A 20,477-nucleotide genomic window follows, 5' to 3' on the forward strand; every position below is an offset into this window, starting at 1 on the left:
TGATATTTAGACGGGGGATTAAACTCTCAGGATCAGAGTAAAGGTTCTCATCCGGCTGTTTGCGGTGATCTTTTACTCCTCAGCGTTTCAGAAAAACAACAATACTGATCAGATCAGCTCTGTTCAGATCAGCAGATTACCAGCTTTTCTCCATTATCCCTAATCAAACACACCTGTCTCAGATTACAGAGAGACGGGTAAATACCTGATCAGGTAAATCCTGCTGGAGATATAACACTCCCAGAGCTCTTATTTAGGAGAGTCTGAACTGGGAACTGGTCTGGGAAACGTTTGATTTTAAGGTTGAGTGCGGAAACCGTTAGGTCGTTCTGGAAAGTGTAGAACGTCTCAGTGATGTCTGAACTTCTGAATTGTTCTAGAGCTGTCTTTGAGACCTGATCTGTCTAACTGCCACTCCTCCATGGGCTGCCCGACCCTGCCAGGCTCTCCAGGCATGAAGATCTACATCGACCCCTTCACCTACGAGGACCCCAACGAGGCGGTGCGCGAGTTCGCCAAGGAGATCGACGTCTCCACCGTCAAAATCGAGGAGGTCATCGGAGCGGGTAAGATTTTACAACCTTAAAACCTTTACATTTTTACACTTTTGCACCCATTCAGATCGTCTTTATTTAAAGATCTGTTCATCCAGTGCTCAAAAAATATGTTTCTGATTTGTACACATAGTTCTAATGTATTATCAATCAACCAATCAACCTTTATTTCCACTCATTAATACATTAAGGGTAACGCTCACTTTCAAGGCTTTTTTGAGCACAGTTTTGAGCAGAGGTTTAGCTATTAATGTCTGTGTCTTGTGTTTTTTTAAAAGAAGTGTAAATTTACACTGTATCAAAGTATCATATCTTCAGTGTTTCCCATGACAATTGTCATCCCTGTCCAGTGAAAAACACTTCACTTCAAATCTTCATTTTTGTCGATTTGTAGTCGACTACATAATTTGAACAGAAAATGTGTCTCTTACACTGTGCCGAAATTTCTTGGTGAACGGACCAATAGAAACTCTTCAAAATGACCTGAAATAAACTCTTTTTACATTGACTTCCATTGAAAGTTAACAAGGTTTTTTCTCTCTCCTGTAAAGTTGCTGTTTTGGAGATAAGTGTGTTTCATTGGACAGCGACGATATGTATTTATATGTATTTATATTGATATTTGAAAATGATGCAAGATAGATTATTTGATATTTGAATATATATTTTTTATTTTAGCAAATAATTGATGTCATTTTAGTGGCATTTTAAATTCGCAAAGGAGAAAAAAGACATTTGCGGTCAACTGCTAGCATTGAGGCTAAAAATCTACTTATATAAAGGACTATATCTACAGGACTATAAAGATGAGTCACCAGTGTGTGTGTGTGTGTGTGTGTGTGTGTGTGCGTTTGGGGTCACATGTCGGTGCACATGCCTTTAAACGTATGTATAGCGTGTGATCACATGACTGCACTGGAGCATCACGCCGTTTCAGATTACATCAGTGTGTTAGTGCACTTGTTCACTACGCTCACTACATACTGTACACTCACCCTGAGTACCGCACGGCGACCGCACGAACCCACACACTACATATAGGCCATCTGTCCTGCTTACCCAGCGTACCAAAAATACACCTGTTAGCGGTTAGCGCTGTATGACATGTTTTTTCTCCTAAAAGTAAACAGAAATATTAAACAATGAGTAAAATAATTCACCCCACATCAAATATGTAAAAGTGCTATACACTCAAATTATGATTATACAATTCTAAGGAAATATGCAGACTAATGTTAATTTTTACATACCATACAGAAGTATGCTATATCATATCTTAATGGTAGTACTGCTGTAGCACTGGTATTACTGGTAATAATGATACGACTGGTTATAATGGGTGTATTCTCTCTGTGTATATCTCATGGGATTTTGGCGAGGTGTATAAGGGTATTAATGATAGAAATAATAGTAATGGTAGTAATGTTATTATTGATATTAATGATAGTAATGGTATTACGCTGGTTATAACGTGTTTATTCTCTCTGTGTGTATCTCAGGTGAGTTTGGGGAGGTGTATAAGGGTATTAATGGTAGTAATGGTATTACGCTGGTTATAACGTGTTTATTCTCTGTGTGTGTATCTCAGGTGAGTTTGGGGAGGTGTATAAGGGTATTAATGGTAGTAATGTTATTACGCTGGTTATAACGTGTTTATTCTCTCTGTGTGTATCTCAGGTGAGTTTGGGGAGGTGTATAAAGGTATTACTGGTATTATTGGCATTATAACGTTGGTTATAACATGTGTATTCTCTCTGTGTGTATCTCAGGTGGGTTTAAGGAGGTGTATAAGGGTATTAATGATAGTAATGTTATTACGCTGGTTATAACGTGTTTATTCTCTGTGTGTGTATCTCAGGTGAGTTTGGGGAGGTGTATAAGGGTATTATTGTAGTAATGGTATTATAACACTGGTTATAACGTGTTTATTCTCTCTGTGTGTATCTCACGTGAGTTTGGGGAGGTGTATAAGGGTATTAATGTAGTAATGGTATTATAACACTGGTTATAACGTGTTTATTCTCTCTGTGTGTATCTCAGGTGAGTTTGGGGAGGTGTATAAGGGTATTAATGGTAGTAATGGTATTACGCTGGTTATAACGTGTTTATTCTCTCTGTGTGTATCTCAGGTGAGTTTGGGGAGGTGTATAAAGGTATTACTGGTATTATTGGCATTATAACGTTGGTTATAACATGTGTATTCTCTCTGTGTGTATCTCAGGTGGGTTTAAGGAGGTGTATAAGGGTATTAATGGTAGTAATGTTATTACGCTGGTTATAACGTGTTTATTCTCTGTGTGTGTATCTCAGGTGAGTTTGGGGGGGTGTATAAGGGTATTAATGGTAGTAATGGTATTACGCTGGTTATAACGTGTTTATTTTCTGTGTGTGTATCTCAGGTGAGTTTGGGGAGGTGTATAAGGGTATTATTGTAGTAATGGTATTACGCTGGTTATAACGTGTTTATTCTCTGTGTGTGTATCTCAGGTGAGTTTGGGGGGGTGTATAAGGGTATTAATGGTAGTAATGGTATTACGCTGGTTATAACGTGTTTATTCTCTGTGTGTGTATCTCAGGTGAGTTTGGGGAGGTGTATAAGGGTATTAATGGTAGTAATGTTATTACGCTGGTTATAACGTGTTTATTCTCTCTGTGTGTATCTCAGATGAGTTTGGGGAGGTGTATAAGGGTATTAATGTAGTAATGGTATTATAACACTGGTTATAACGTGTTTATTCTCTCTGTGTGTATCTCAGGTGAGTTTGGGGAGGTGTATAAGGGTATTAATGGTATTATTGGCATTATAACGTTGGTTATAACGTGTTTAATCTCTCTGTGTGTATCTCAGGTGAGTTTGAGGAGGTGTATAAGGGTATTAATGGTATTACTAGTATTATATCGCAGGTCAGTTTGGGGAGGGGTATAAGAGTATTACTGGTATTAAGCTGGTTATAACGTGTTTATTCTCCCTCTGTTTGTATCTCAGGTGAGTTTGTGGAGGTGTATAAGGGTTTTAATGGTACTACGCTGGTTATAACGTGTTTATTCTCCCTCTGTTTGTATCTCAGGTGAGTTCGGGGAGGTGTATAAGGGCCGGCTGAAGTTGCCAGGTAAACGGGAAATCTACGTGGCCATTAAAACCCTGAAGGCGGGTTACTCTGAGAAACAGAGGCGGGACTTCCTGGCCGAGGCGTCAATCATGGGCCAGTTCGACCACCCCAACATCATCAGGCTGGAGGGCGTGGTCACCAAGAGCCGGCCGGTCATGATCGTCACGGAGTTCATGGAGAACGGAGCTCTGGACTCGTTCCTCAGGGTAAGATCACCACCTCTTTTTAAACCTCTTTAGCCAAGTAGCATCATCACAGCGCTAACGCTCGGAGGAAAGCGCAGCGACTCTGTGGTTCTGATACATCAGCCCACAGACGCAGCCTTGTGCTGATCCACATCACCCTAGGAGTGATGAACAGGGGAAAGAGAGAGCGCCATCTACTATACTGTACCCACCCAGAGAGAAACAGCAAGAACAACTGTGTGTGCTCTCTCAGGGCTCCGGCAGCTGATTACGGCAAGCTGCATGACCGGGATTCGAACCAGCGATTTCTTGATCATAGTGGCAGCGCTTTAGACTACTGGAACACTCAACGCCCAGCCCTGGTAGAGTGGTAGGTTAGGACTACTGAGGACATGCCGGGATGCAGGGTAGATGTTTTATACGTGTGAATTCGGTGGATTCAGGCGTGGAATATAAATCAGATCAGTAGGAGCAGCCCATTAGAGCCTGTATATTTAATGTGTTCATGTTTTACAGAGTGTATATAAATATATAAATATATATATATATATATCACAGTCACTATATGTACAGGATGTGTCCGGCTGTAATCCGGTATTCTGTCTGTACTGCGCCACCCTGCTGGGCGCTGCCCGGGTGAGGGGGGTGGAGATGGGGGTGGGAGGGTGGTGTAGGTGAGGGTGGGTTTTTAGGTGCTACACCACCACTTAATCAATGTTCAGCCCATTTCTTCTCCAATCTCACGGATTGGTTTTCTCTTCTCTTTGATCTGCTGCGGCTCTTTGAAGTCGGCTTTGCGTTGGACCGCCGCCGCCATCGATCCGCCGCTGCCCCCGTGTTTGTTGGCGGTTCAAAGCTCGGCGCTCCCACGGGCGGAGCTGCCACTGGCGGTACAGCCACGGACGGAGCTGCCGCTGATGGAGCTGCCGCTGACACCGAGGCGAGGGGAGTTTAGCGTCGCCTCTTTTACCTGCGGAGAGCGGTGGATCTCCCTATTAGATATTTTCCCGCTGAAAGGCGCCGGAGACGCGGCCGTAAGCGGTGAGGCTTCAGATAAGAAGCGTGAGCTGAAATCAAATGAAATGTGAACAGAACTGACGGATTAAAATCGATGCGTGAAGCGGCCGGTCGGCGCTGATTGCCGCTCGGCGGCACATTGTGTCTGAGTGTCTCTTTATTTAACATCAAATGACAGCGTGCGACGCTTTAATCACAGGAAGTGTGTGGAGAGCTCTCGGAAGTCTGGGCAGTTCTGTTCTGTCTGGACACAGCCGGCGTCGCAATTTCCAACTGTTTCACTCAAAAAAACCCTCAGAAAAATGTGATTAATTTCCTAAATCTACAGTAGAACATCAGATTTTATTTATCGTGTGGATGACGTTTATCAAGAACCTGCTAAAGAACATCAACACAGCTTCTAAATATTCATAATTCATCATCTTATTCAGAGTTTTCCAGAAAAAATATTTCATTATTAAACATTGCTACCATGTGGGCAGTGATGGAGCTCCAAACCCCCCCCCCCCCAAAAATCAGGCTTGTTAAAGATATTTAACATAAAAGTATCTAAATCCTGTTTATAGATATTTAAGCAATACAAAAGTAACATATACTCAAGAAAAAGATTTATAAATCTGTGTAAAATTTGGAGTGCATGTCTAAACTGTATATTACGGTATTAATACAGCTTTAATCAACACATTTACACCAGAAACACAACTACTACCTATCTGTCGAACAGTGGAACATTCTGGAAATGCAGACTTTTATCTTATTTAACAATAAAACATCTGTTTTTAGCTTAAATTCACTTTGTTTTTAACATTATCTTCTGTATTAAAACCTTATTAAAAATAAAATCAAGGTTTTATTAAATGAAACCACTGAAGTCTTTTAAAACACTTCCTATAGTGTTGATCATAAAAGCTTCACATGATACTAACTAAAGACATTTGGAGTAATGGAATGGTGAATTAGGAAAATGTGCATATTTGGTTGTATATAGACCAGTAAATTAACACTTGTATAAAATAATTTTAAAAAATAATCAAAGAATTATGCATTAACAGGAGCAGTAAAGCTATTTAGCTAAAGTACAGAGTTATAAAGGTGAGTTTTCAGTGAAGTATCTCCATCACTAAGGCTGGAGCAGCATTAGCATTAGCTGCTAATGCTAGGTGAGTATATCAGACTGTAGTCTGTGTGTTTACCATGTTAAAACAAGCTAAGTGAGACAAATTGCCAGCTAATATCACCCAGCTTACAACATCAGTGATGAAAATATTGGAAATCTAAGCTTGCTGTAAATAAACGGAACAGTTTTGTTCACTTAGCCACCCCCCCCCCAAGCAGTGAGACCTACTGAATTAAAAGGAAAACATGGCGACACCACTATTCCTTACTAGTGTCACTTAAAATGTGCCTTATAATCCGGGTGGTGTTCTGTAATGCTGTGTTTTTGATCTGCACTGACTGAACCCGTGTTATTTTTATTTTGTGCAGCAAAACGACGGTCAGTTCACGGTGATCCAGCTGGTGGGGATGATGCGGGGCATCGCCGCGGGGATGAAGTACCTGTCCGAGATGAACTACGTCCACCGGGACCTGGCCGCCCGCAACATCCTGGTCAACAGCAACCTGGTGTGCAAGGTGTCCGACTTCGGCCTGTCCCGATACCTGCAGGAGGACACATCCGACCCCACCTACACCAGCTCCCTGGTAAGCTGGCGCTGAGTGTGGCAAGACTGCGGTTCAGTGTGCTGTGTGTGGTGGTTGCCGTGGTGTTTCTAAGTGATTTGTATTGTTGTATGTTTAGAAAAGCAGCACCACACCATCCACCAAGCAATAAGACTTAGCAACAGCTTTGCATAGGGAGTAGCGAAACCATATAAACCCCTTAGAATACTGTACGATTGGTGTAGCAATACCTTTGCAACCACCTTGCAAATATGACCTTACAGAAATGAATTAGAAACTGCATGAATGTGGAAACTAGTTCCGCTATTATAGCTAATTATATTCAATTTACATTTTAAACACCTTTATACTCATTATACTTTATACTTCCTCACATTTTGGCTGCTTTTCCACTGAAAACATTAGAAACATTAGAATTAAATCTACAGTACTTTTACAAATCATTGGACAGGCAGGACATCGTTAGTTCTTCTCACCGCAGTGTAGAAATGTAGCGCTAAAACTGAACCTGGCGTCTCACTGTTCTGTAAAAAGAGTGTCTTTGTTCAGAACCCCGGGTGCCACAGATCCATCAGAGTTACTCTTCATAATAATGCATAATAATGCATAATAATGCCACTTTATTGACTCATTCCGCCTTATTTGGTGCGGTTCGGGATTATTCGCTCGGGCAGGCGGCGAGGTCTTCCCATGCATGTTTAATTCTGCTTTCACAAGGTCCACTAATCCGCCACGGTGAGCCGCGGCTCCAGCCGCAGGGCAAATCCTTCATCCAGCAGGTTTAAATTCACATCTTTGGCATCGACCGAAGCGCCCCCTCCCCTCTCTGAGGTGTCGGCGCTGGGTCTCGCTCGTCTTCACGCTCCAGGAGACACAGGAGGAGGTGTTTAACGGCCTGGAGACCCTCGAGTGCTGCGTAAAGAAAAAAAAAATGTTATACTTTTACCGTCACCGAGTTACCGAGTTAAAACAGCCAGAATTCCTCTCAGATTTTTCCAGAAGCTTCTGCCCCTCCCAGACAATCCATAAAGGTCAAGCCTCCGGAGCGGAGGGAGCCCGGGACCGGGTCGTTAGAGGCTGCTGATGGTGTGGAAGCTGTGAGGGAAGTGTGAAGAGCTGGTGTGATATTGGAGAGATTTCCTATTTCCTGAAGGAATGAGATAATGACCCCCTGGGTGGAGTTATACCCTTCTCAGTTATTTCACCCCTTTGCACACAGTTGGCACCCCCACTCCCCTATAACACCACCACTACCACCCCCACACACTTGTAAAAAAAAAGGTCTTTTTTAGACACTGAAAGAAAGAAGAATGAAAGAATGTACGTACTGTGTGTCTCACAGTGATGCTAAGCTTCTACAGGGGTTGGACAATGAAACTGAAACACCTGTCATCATTTTAGTGTGGGACTTTAGGTTTTATGTCTAAATTGGAGCAGCCTGGTGTTCAATCTTCATTACCTGCACATTGCACCAGTAAGAGCAGAGTGTGAAGGTTCAATTATCAGGGTAAGAGCACAGTTTTACTCTAAATATTACAATGCACACAACATTATGGGAGACATCCCAGAGTTCAAAAGAGGACAAATTGTTGGTGCACGTCTTGCTGGAGCATCTGTGACCAAGACAGCAAGTCTTTGTGATGCATCAAGAGCCACGGTATCCAGGGTAATGTCAGCATACCAGCAAGAAGGACCAACCACATCCAACAGGATTAACTGTGGACGCTGTAAGAGGAAGCTGTCTGAAAGGGATGTTCGGGTGCTAGCCTGTTTTGTATAAAAAAAAAACATAAAACCACGGCTGATCAAATCACGCAGAATTCAATGTGCACCTCAACTCTGCTGTTTCCACCAGAACTGTCCGTCACCACAATCAATTATTGTGGTCTAAACCAGGAGTTTCAGTTTCATTCTCCAACACCTGTACGTCATCAAGATAATACCATGCTGTATTGTCTACCAAGAGATAAGTCTACCCAAAGTTCTGGAGTGATTAAGAAATTCAGATGATGTCTAATGAACTAAAACAGTAACCAAGTTTTCATGTTATTAAAACTTCCAGGACTTGACTGGAAATTGTCTTCTTGAGAACCATACGGAGTGCCTAGCAGTGACATAGCAACCGATAGTGAACACTGTAGTTGCATCCTGAAAATCGCATACAAATCACTTAGCAACACCACAGCAACCACCACTACACTAATGGCCACACTATAAGCCACACTATAGAAACCACCTAGCAGCACCATACCATATGGTTGCAACAGCTTAGCATAGAGGGTAGTTAAACCATTAAAATACCATTAGAACACTGTAGAATCGGTGTAGCAACACCACGGCAACCATCGTGCAAAAATGATTTGTTTCTCCCAGACTTACAAACTGCCTGAATGTGGAAACTAGTTCGGCTTCTTTTCAATTTACATTTTAAACATGTGTATACTCATTATACTTTATACTTATTCACATTCTGAGTTTATAAAAGAGTCTATATAAATATTTTGACATATATATATATATATATATATATATATATATACAGTATCTAGAGTACCTTGCTAAAGGGCTCAGCAGTTACAGCTTGTTAAGTATAGGTATTGAACCCACAACCTTGTGGTGCTCCAATAGAATGGAGGACGTTGTACCATGTGTTGATTTAACACTGATGCATGTCCTCCCTGTGACGCGTGTTTTCACACGTTTATCATCTCGTCACACATTGACCTTCTGACCTTTTAAAGTTTATAATAAAGTGTGTGTGTGATTGACAGGTAAAGGTGTGTGTACAGTCCGTTGCGGTAGGCTCACTGTTAATTAGTCCGTTAGCTGTGGCCTATAATCCCTGACCTCACCGTTATGAGCACAACGGTGAGCCAATCGCACAAGAGGCCGTAACTCCCAGCCAATCAGAGGCGAGGCTGCGGCGTCGGCCAAGGCCGGGGGTCCGGGGTGGGGGGGCTGAGAGATTTAGAGCAGTGTTGACCTCCCTCCTTCACATTAATCACCTCCTTTATTCTCCACTTTTACACCATGTTTTTATCATTTTCCCTCCCATAATTCAGTGCGGTTTGCCAATTAGGCTCCGTGGAGCTCGGAGTGCGACCCTGAGCTTAATTGTATTTCATTAACCTCCCGGTTCTCTCTCTCTCTCTCTCTCTCTCTCTTTTCCTCTCTAGGCTGCTCAGTTTTCTCACAGTCAGAACTTTAGAGAGGAAGCATCAGCTCACACTGCTGGTCCAGCTACTCATCCATCCCTTCTTCTTTTCTTATCTCTTTATCTGTTGTGTTGCCTTTAATCCATCCATCCAGTCAGCCAGCCAACCACTCAGACTATCAGCCAGACATGAGTTTGTTTATTCATTTTATAAAAAAAAAAATTATGCAATTTGTACCCAGTTTAAACATCCAATAACCCAATACCTATTCATATAAACTCCCACTTTCACACATGTGAAAACAGACTCCACCTCCTTTCCAACTGCCCAGGTGTTAGACAGGTTAGATGTGTAGTGAGACAGTTTGTAAGGTGTAATGTGAGACGTCATCAGGTGAATTTGTAATGGGGTAAAGATGTGGTAGAGTAGTCCGAAAGTGAGACAGGTAAAACTAGCTGAGAAACGGGTGAGATAAGTAATGAGAAAAGGATGATGAGTTTTAAAACAGGTGAGATGAGTTAGATGAGAAGTGAGACAGGTGAGATGAGTTTTGAAAGGGGTGTGATGGGCTGAGAAAAAGGTGAGATGAGCAGTGAAACATTTTAGATAAGACAGGTGAGATGAGTTGTGAGACAGGTCTGATGAGGTGTAAGGCAGGTGAGATGAGCAGTGAGACAGGTGAGATGAGCAGTAAGACAGGTGTAATGAGTTTTGATAGACTGTGCAATGATACAATGTTACTGGCTGTTCAGGAACCTGATGACCTGTTGGAAGAAGCTGTTAGAGAACAAACTGATCCAAGTCTTTCTCCTTTCTTTTAAATATCCTCTCTTCTCCTGTTCTCCTTCTTTTCCTTCTCCTTCTCCTTCACTTCTTCACAGGGTGCAGAGTGAAGTTGAAGGGGATGAAGATGTGATAGTTGTAAAGCAGTTGTGAAGTGAGACAGATGCGATGAGCAGTGAGACAGATGAGATAAGTTGGTAAATAGGTGAGACGAGCTGTGAAACAGGTCAAGTGAGAAGTGAGACAGGTGAGATAAGTTGTGAAACAAGTTAGAGTAAGTAGTGAAACAGGACAGGTGAGATGTGAGACAGGTAAGATGAGTAGTGAGACAGTTGATAAGTGTAGTGAGGCAGGTGAGATGAGCAGTGAGACAGGTGAGATGAGCAGTAAGACAGGTGTAATGAGTTTTGATAGACTGTGCAATGATACAATGTTACTGGCTGTTCAGGTGCCTGATGACCTGTTGGAAGAAACTGTTACAGAACAAACTGATCCAAGTCTTTCTCCTTTCTTTTAAATATCCTCTCTTCTCCTGTTCTCCTTCTTTCTTTTATGCTTTTTCCTCTTTTTTCCTCTCCTCTCTTCCACCCCTTCTCAGAGAGAGAGAGAGAAATTATCTCTTTTCCTCTCGTTGGCTGTTGCTGTGAGTCTCAGGTGTGGGGACGGTTCAGTATTATCACACAGATGAGTTTAGGCCTATCTCTCTCTACTAATGGTGCTTTCACATTCCCACCAGATGATCAGCATGTATTAATATGTAAACGAGCGAGAAAGAGCTTTCCCTCTCTCTCTCTCTCTCTCTCTCTCTCTCACTCTCTCGCCGTACCTGTCTGATAAATGTCACCTGTCACAGGTGTCTAAGCTGGTATGATCCCAGCATCGATTCTCCACCTGTGTGCAACCGAGTGTGTGTGTGTGTGTGTGTATAGTGTGTGTGTGTGTGTGTGTATAGTGAATGTGTGTGTGTGTGTAGTGTGTATGCAGTATTTGCTGGGTTTAATCACTGTTGGATCCTCATTGGTTCTGTTTACAGTTAGAGATCAGAATTCTGATCCTGGACCTGCTATTAGAGCCGGTTTAATCCAGGCTAAATCCAGATCTAATGCAATATCAGTGCAGACACTGACTCAGACTTTACACCAGAAATATATAATATTGTGATGCTGTAGTGATGCTGTAGTGATGGTTAGAGACATTGTAGTGACGCTGTAGTGATGCTGTAATGATGATTAGAGACGCTGTAGTGTTGCTGTAGTGATGATTAGAGACACTGTAGTGATGCTGTAGTGATGATTAGAGACGCTGTAGTGATGCTGTAGTGATGATTAGAGATGCTGTAGTGATGCTGTAATGATGATTAGAGACGCTGTAGTGATGCTGTAGTGATGATTAGAGACACTGTAGTGATGCTGTAGTGATGCTGTAGTGATGATTAGAGATTCTGTAGTGATGCTGTAGTGATGATTAGAGACGCTGTAGTGATGCTGTAGTGACGCTGTAGTGATGCTGTAGTGATGATTAGAGACGCTGTAGTGATGCTGTAGTGACGCTGTAGTGATGCTGTAGTGATGATTAGAGATGCTGTAGTGATGCTGTAGTGATGCTGTAATGATGATTAGAGACGCTGTAGTGATGCTGTAGTGATGATTAGAGACACTGTAGTGATGCTGTAGTGACGCTGTAGTGATGATTAGAGACGCAGTAGTGATGCTGTAGTGACGCTGTAGTGATGCTGTAGTGATGCTGTAGTGATGATTAGAGACGCTGTAGTGACGCTGTAGTGATGCTGTAGTGATGCTGTAGTGATGCTGTAGTGATGATTAGAGACGCTGTAGTGACGCTGTAGTGATGCTGTAGTGATGCTGTAGTGACGGTGTAGTGATGATTAGAGACGCAGTAGTGATGATGTAGTGATGCTGTAGTGACGCTCTAGTGACGGTGTAGTGATGATTAGAGACGCAGTATTGATGCTGTAGTGATGCTGTAGTGAAGCTGTAGTGACGCTGTAGAGATGATTAGAGACGCAGTATTGATGCTGTAGTGACGCTGTAGTGACGCTGTAGTGACGCTGTAGTGATGATTAGAGACGCAGTATTGATGCTGTAGTGATGCTGTAGTGACGCTGTAGTGAGGCTGTAGTGATGATTAGAGACGCAGTATTGATGCTGTAGTGATGCTGTAGTGACGCTGTAGTGAGGCTGTAGTGATGATTAGAGACGCAGTATTGATGGTGTAGTGATGCTGTAGTGACGCTGTAGTGATGCTGTAGTGATGCTGTAGTGATGATTAGAGACGCAGTATTGATGCTGTAGTGACGCTGTAGTGACGCTGTAGTGATGATTAGAGACGCAGTAATGATGCTGTAGTGACGCTGTAGTGACGCTGTAGTGATGATTAGAGACGCAGTATTGATGCTGTAGTGATGCTGTAGTGACGCTGTAGTGATGATTAGAGACGCTGTAGTGATGCTGTAGTGATGCTGTAGTGATGATTAGAGACGCAGTAGTGATGTTGTAGTGATGCTGTAGTGATGCTGTAGTGATGCTGTAGTGATGCTGTAGTGATGATTAGAGACGCTGTAGTGATGCTGTAGTGTCGCTCTAGTGATGATTAGAGACACAGTATTGATGCTGTATTGAGGCTGAGCTGGAAAAAAGCCTTTTTATATCCCATTATTCTACAGGAGCGTCAGAGACGTAATCGCTGTTTAAATCCAGAGTCTCAGAGGACGAGCGAGGGGGACAGAGACGCAGCTCTTAACCTGCTGCTGAGAGACAAGGACATAATCTAATATTAAAATCCTCAACAGGAAACGGGCCAGAACAGGACAATTACGGATTAAAGGAAGTCAGGTTTAATTTCAGCAAAACCCCCTCAGGGTCCGGCCATGTGTGTGTGTGATAAGTGTGTGTGGTAAGTGTGTGTGTAGTAAGTGTGTGTGTGTGTGATAAGGCTGAAGGTTAAGGATATGTTCGGGAGGTTGGAGCGTGATCACGCTGGTGATTCCTGGTGAACGTTATTGAAACACAGATTAAATCGTAATTTGAAATGAAAGGCGAGCGGTGATATCTCGCACTATTAGATTGGTGCAGGTTTGTACTCCGGCACAATGGCCAGCGGTTATAATTTAAACCAAACTCCATACAGTCATCTCACAATTATCTACAGCGGATTAATGCACGCCTCACATCACTATATCATTTCACTATTCTATCTCTCTCTCTCTCTTTCTCTCCGCTGATCCATCCCTCCGCCATCGGCTCGCCATCTTCAGTTCAGAGCGTCTTACAAACATTTACTACATATCCCTGTTATTTTATTACCAAACACGTGAAACACCTACATTCTTACTCACCTCCTACTCACCAAACACCTGCTCTACAACCCAACAAACACCTGTCCATTTTACTCATCAAACACCTGCAACTGACACAACAACACCTGTCCTTCCACTCACCAAACACATCCTTCCACTTACCAAACACCTGCTCTCCAACCCAACAAACACCTGTCCTTTCTATCCATCAAACACCTGCAACTGACTCAACAACACCTGTCCTTCCACTCACCAAACACATCCTTCCACTTACCAAACACCTGCTCTACAACCCAACAAACACCTGTCCTTTCTATCCATCAAACACATCCTTCCACTTACCAAACACCTGTCCTTTTTACTCATCAAACACCTGCTCTCCAACCCAACAAACACCTGTCCTTTCTATCCATCAAACACATCCTTCCACTTACCAAACACCTGCTTTTGACCCAACAAACACCTGTCCCTCCACTCACCAAATACATCTTTCCACTTACCAAACACCCATGTTCCTACTCACCAAACATCTGCTCTTCAACCCAACAAACACTTGTCCCTCCACTCACCAAATACATCCTTCCACTTACCAAACACCTGCTCTCCAACCCAAAAAACACCTGTCCTTTCTATCCATCAAACACATCCTTCCACTTACCAAACACCTGTCCTTTTTACTCATCAAACACCTGCTCTCCAACCCAACAAACACCTGTCCCTCCACTCACCAAATACATCCTTCCACTTACCAAACACTTGCTCTCCAACCCAACAAACACCTGTCCTTTCTATCCATCAAACGTATCCTTCCACTTACCAAACACCTGTCCTTTTTACTCATCAAACACCTGCTCTCCAACCCAACAAACACTTGTCCCTCCACTCACCAAATACATCCTTCCACTTACCAAACACCTGTGTTACTACTCGCCAAATAACAGCAATCTTACTTATCGAACACGTGTTTCTTTTCAGCTAACGAATGCCCTCCTACTCACCAAACACCTGCTCTTCAACCCAACAAACACCTGTCCTTTTTTACTCATCAAACACCTGTCCTCCCACTCACCAAAGATGTTCTTCCATTTACCAAAGACCTGTGTTTCTAATCACCAAACACCAGCCTTTGACCCAACAAACACCTCACTCCACTCATCAAATACTTCCTTCCACTTACCAAACAAACATGTCCTTTCACAAACACCTGCATTCCTGCTTACCTAACAAATACCCTCACACTACTACACTACCACACACTTCCAAACACTACTGCACATTACTGCAAACTACCACACATTGCTGCACACTACCGCACATTACAGCACATTACCACAGACTACCCCACTTTGCCACAAACTACCCTGCACTACCACACACTACCACACATTACCACACATTATCACACACTACCCTACTCTACCACACACTACCGCACACTACCACACACTACCGCACACTTCTGCACATTATCACACACTACTCCACTCTGCCACACACTACCACACATTACCGCACATTATCACACACTACTGCACACTACCTCACATTACCGCACACTCTCTGTACTGCCTACACAGACCCGAGCAGTGCTGAAGGTGAGTGTTATTTGGGGTGACTGGAACGTCTGGAAGACATGCGGGTCAGTAAACTGTGGAGAAATACGATAAATATAGAGCCGGACTATATACCTGTCTCTCTCTCTTATTCTCTCTCTCTCTCTCTCTCTCTCTCTCTCTCTCTCCGGGGGGATGGTGTGAACGGTGGGATTGCAGGTGATTACCACTCCGTGGAGAGGAGTGTCTACCACCTGTCCGTCAGATCCAGTCTCATTCACGGCTCACTCACAACCTGACAGCGCTCTGTCCATCTCTCTCTCTCTTCCTCTCTCTCTTTATCTCTTTATATCTCTCTCTCTCTTTATACCTCTCTCTCTCTCTCTGTGGTTCTCTCAGTTGTCAGTTCTCTCTTGTCACTCTACCTTTTTCCCCCGGTCCTCCCCCTGACCCCCGCCGCTCGCCGGAGGTGAGGTCTAGGACACTCTTTTTTTCCTTTTTCCCTCTTTTGTTATCGTTCCTTTTTTCCCTTTGTCTCCTTACTTTGTCCGTTTTTCCAGGAACTGATGAAAGCGAAGACGCAGTGGCCGCCATCGGCCTGATTAAACCAATCAGCTTCCAGTGCTTTCATCTCCTAACCTCACCACACACGCACTGAACACGGCGTCACGCTCACGCAGGTTTCACCAATCTGTCTGAACTCATCTCAACGAGAAAAGGAAGAGAACATCAGTTGCAGATTCTGCTCTGATTCAACCTGAGATTTATCAAACAGGGAGTTCTTAGAGAATAAACTGATTTTATTTTTTGCCAGGCTTCGGTTACAGAGGTTTCTCCATCAGCAGCCGGAGTCTGAGAGAGAGAGAGAGAGAGTACAGTAGATCATGCTGCTGTTTCTCCATCAGCAGCTGGAGTCTGAGAGAGAGAGAGAGAGAGAGAGAGAGAGAGAGAGAGTACAGTAGATCATGCTGCTGTTTCTCCATCAGCAGCCGGAGTCCGAGAGAGAGAGAGAGAGAGAGAGAGAGAGAGAGAGAGAGTACAGTAGATCATGCTGCTGTTTCTCCATCAGCAGCCGGAGTCTGACAGAGAGAGAGAAAGAGAGAGTGTACAGTAGATCATACTGCTGTCTCTCCATCAGCAGCCGGAGTCTGAGAGAGAGAGAGAAAGAGAGAGAGAGAGTGTACAGTAGATCATACTGCTGTTTCTCCATCAGCAGCCGGAGTCTGAGAGAGAGAGAAAGAGAGAGAGAGAGAGTACAGTAGATCATGCTGCTGTTTCTCCATCAGAAAGAAAGAAAATGTTTTTAAGACTTGAACGGAACTAAAACATGGTGACACCCTTGTTCCTTACTAGTGTCGCTTAACATGCATTATAAAATGCTTATAATCCTGTTAGATTTTCTTTATGTTTGAAAATAGACCAGAACATTTATTTTTATTGATAACGTGTCTTATAATCCTGTGCGCCTTATAATCCTGTGCGCCTTATAGTCTGTAAAGTTCGGTGTTATTTATCTTTGTGGGCGGGGCAGTGTTCCATGAGTTTTCCCAGTTATTCCCGAAATGTTCCACTAATAAAATCTCCGAAAGCTGCAGAAAGAAAAAGATCTGCAGTGGAAAAAAAAGCAGTTTTTCTTTGTAATCCTCCACATTTCTCGGTACTCCGGTATGTTGGCGGTGTTATTGTGCTGATTCGCTTGAATAGGCCCCTCCCCCTCCCCGCCTCCCCCTCCCTTTGCTGTTAATTACTGAAGATCTGCATAGCTGCCTTCGCCAGACAGCCATGAAAATGCTATTACCATCATCCCTCGCTCCACACCTCCTCCTCATCCTCATCCCCTCCTTCACCTCTCTCTCTCTCTCTCTCTCTCTCTCTCTCTTTTTCATCTTCCTCTCTGGTGGTACAGCCCTGGCGTCCGTATCTGTACCCGAGCAGGACAGAAGAGAAGCTACGAAGAGAGAGAGAGAGAGTGATGGAGGTGAAAGAGAGAGAGAGAGAGAGAGAGGGATGGAGGGGAGATGAAGGCTGGTTTTGGGCTCTGTGGAGGGTGGCGTGGAGCAGCTGTGCTCAAAAAGCATTGCCCAGAAGCGACTGATGCAAAACTCCCAGCATGCACTGGGGGAGACCTTTTCTCTCCGTTTCATCACTCTTTCTACACCGTACTCCAAAGGAAAGGGAGGAAAAGGAGAGAGAAAGAGAGAGAGAGAGAGAGGGAGAGAGGTGTATGAACAGGACTCCCAATAAACGAAGTTTCAGATTCACAAGATGTGTTTAAACACATACACTATATATTGCTTATATGTTTTTCTCTTTCAGCAGGATAATGCTCACCCAACACACAGCAAGGGTTTTTATCAACGTCGAGGATTCGTACAGGTTTTCATCTGCACCAGTTAAGATAGGGCAGGAAATAGATTAAGAATAAACAGAATTAATATAATAATATAATATAATATAACACACATAACAATTAAAGTGAGGTTCACGTGATATAGTGTGAAATACGTGATGATAAACTAGAGTTTTAATTTCTAACTTTATAGCAGTAATCTGCAGTGAATGTCTTATTATTTGCTTAATAAAGCCTTAATTAGACGTTTGTAAATGGTTTATTCACTACTTATTATTATTAGGCTTTATTCTGTGTTAATAAGTATTATTGGTGCTTAGTTAGGGGTCTGTGATTGATTAAATATATATTTATTCAGTTCTTTTTAGTGTCTAATTACTGATGAACAGAATCTCACTTTAGAATATGGTGCACATCTTTCACGTCTTTTAATGACTTATTAACCTCTTATTAACTCTTTTATAATAAATTTCAGCACAGCCATAACCTTATCAAACTTACATAGATCAAACTCAAACTGTGGCCAATTATAAAATCACTAATAACATGTAGAATTAGCTAATGTTAGTTAACGCTTAATAATCTAATCTGATTATAACAGGATGCTAACTATAATAACTGTTTATTGTGCACTATAATAACTTATACAGCCATTATAAATCATTTCCAGATAACAGACCCCTAATTAAGCACCAATAACACTTATAACACAAAATAAAGCTTAATAATAAGCAGTAAATAAATAATTTACAAATGTCTAATTAAGGCTTTATTAAGCAAATCTAAATTTGTGTTCCTTAAAATAAAGTGTTACCGGAAAAGGCTAAGGAACTGGCTCACATAAAGAGTACAGAACTAAAAGGTGCAGTGAACCAAATCTGATTCAGGATAAGGTTCAATTTCAGTGTAAAAAAAACAAAACACAACTGTTATTGGGCGATTCAGATTTTTTATAGATTATATTCAGATCAATTACAGGTAGCTGATTAAGGCTATCATCAACGTAAAACAATAGAAGAAGTAAAAGAACAGGTGTTGTGCTGAATTCTGTATCTACTGTAACTGTAGATTAGCCCTTATTTAGTTCCAGTCTGCTGGAGGACAAAACCTGCACTTCGAGAATAGAGACGCAATCTGGCAGAGAGACACAATTCAGCACAACACCTCGGCAACATTCTACAAACCAATCAGTGTGGAGTATAGGGAGACTCTGTCCACGTAGGTGATGATGACAGGATGTAGTAAAGTTGTTTATTGTTCTTAGTGAATGAATTACAGAAGGAGAGACAGAAAAAGAGAGAGAGACAGAAAAGGAGAGAGAGACAGAAAGAGAGAGAGAGACAGAAAAAGAGAGAGACAGAAAAAGAGAGAGAGACAGAAAAAGAGAGAGACACAGAAAGAGAGTGAGACAGAAAAAGAGAGAGAGAGACAGAAAGAGAGAGAGACAGAAAGAGAGAGAGAGACAGAAAGAGAGAGAGAGAGAGACAGAAAGAGAGAGAGACAGAAAAAGAGAGAGAGACAGAAAAAGAGAGAGAGAGACAGAAAGAGAGAGAGAGAGAAAAAGAGAGACAAAAAGAGAGAGACACAGAAAGAGAGAGAGACAGAAAAAGAGAGAGACACAGAAAGAGAGAGACAGAAAAAGAGAGAGAGACAAAGAGAGAGAGAGACAGAAAGAGAGAGACAGAAAAAAACAGAGACAGAAAGAGAGAGAGACAGAAAAAGAGAGAGACAGAAAAAGAGAGACAGAAAAGAGAGAGAGAGAAAGAGAGAGAGAGACAGAAAGAGAGAGACAGAAAAAAACAGAGACAGAAAGAGAGAGAGACAGAAAAAGACAGAGACAGAAAGAGAGACAGAAAAAAGAAAGACACAGAAAGAGAGAGACAGAAAAAGAGAGAGACAGAAAAAGAGAGAGACCGAAAAGGAGAGAAACAGAAATAGAGAGAGAGACAGAAAAAGAGAGAGACAGAAAAAGAGAGAGAGAAACAGAAAGAGAGAGAGACAGAAAAAGAGAGATACAGAAAAAGAGAGAGACAGAAAGAGAGAGAGAGACAGAAAAAGAGAGAGAGAGACAGAAAGAGAGAGACAGAAAGAGAGACAGAAAAAGACAGAGAGAGAAAAAGAGAGAGAGAGACAGAAAGAGAGAGAGACAGAAAAAGACAGAGACAGAAAAAGAGAGAGAGAGACAGAAAGAGAGAGACAGAAAGAGAGAGAGACAGAAAAAGAGAGAGAGAGACAAAGAGAGAGAGAGGCAGAAAGAGAGAGAGACAGAAAGAGAGAGACAGAAAAAAAACAGAGACAGAAAGAGAGAGAGACAGAAAAAGACAGAGACAGAAAGAGAGAGAGACAGAAAAAAGAGAGACACAGAAAGAGAGAGACAGAAAAAGAGAGAGACAGAAAAAGAGAGAGACACAGAAAGAGAGAGAGACAGAAAAAGAGAGACAGAAAAGGAGAGAAACAGAAATAGAGAGAGAGACAGAAATAGAGAGAGACAGAAAAAGAGAAAGACAGAAAAAGAGAGAGAGAGACAGAAAGAGAGAGAGACAGAAAAAGAGAGATACAGAAAAAGAGAGAGACAGAAAGAGAGAGAGAGACAGAAAAAGAGAGAGAGAGACAGAAAAAGAGAGAGAGAGACAGAAAAAGAGAGAGAGAGACAGAAAAAGACAGAGACAGAAAAAGAGAGAGAGACAGAAAGAGAGAGAAAGAAAGGGGCAGGGTTATGTTGATGTAATTATAGACACACTTTTACAGGGACACAGAAGGTCATGCTTGGCCTT

The 20,477-nt window shown here is 42.4% G+C and overlaps 1 protein-coding gene across 2 annotated transcripts in view; it reads left to right on the forward strand.

Annotated features, from left to right (window-relative positions):
• The window catches only part of LOC103025121 (ephrin type-B receptor 1), a 328,663-nt gene that overhangs the window by 285,730 nt on the left and 22,456 nt on the right, over window positions 1-20,477 (forward strand). Inside the window, exons 11-13 of one of the 2 annotated variants that reach the window (XM_022664950.2) lie at window positions 381-566; window positions 3,623-3,870; window positions 6,352-6,567. In XM_022664950.2, coding sequence (XP_022520671.2) covers window positions 381-566; window positions 3,623-3,870; window positions 6,352-6,567 — 650 coding nt within the window. The remainder of the gene's footprint in view (window positions 1-380; window positions 567-3,622; window positions 3,871-6,351; window positions 6,568-20,477) is intronic. The other variant, XM_049477190.1, reaches the window with a different exon arrangement.

The sequence above is a fragment of the Astyanax mexicanus genome, chromosome 4 (assembly GCF_023375975.1).
Source record: "Astyanax mexicanus isolate ESR-SI-001 chromosome 4, AstMex3_surface, whole genome shotgun sequence".
In the NCBI taxonomy this organism is placed as follows: domain Eukaryota; kingdom Metazoa; phylum Chordata; class Actinopteri; order Characiformes; family Acestrorhamphidae; genus Astyanax; species Astyanax mexicanus.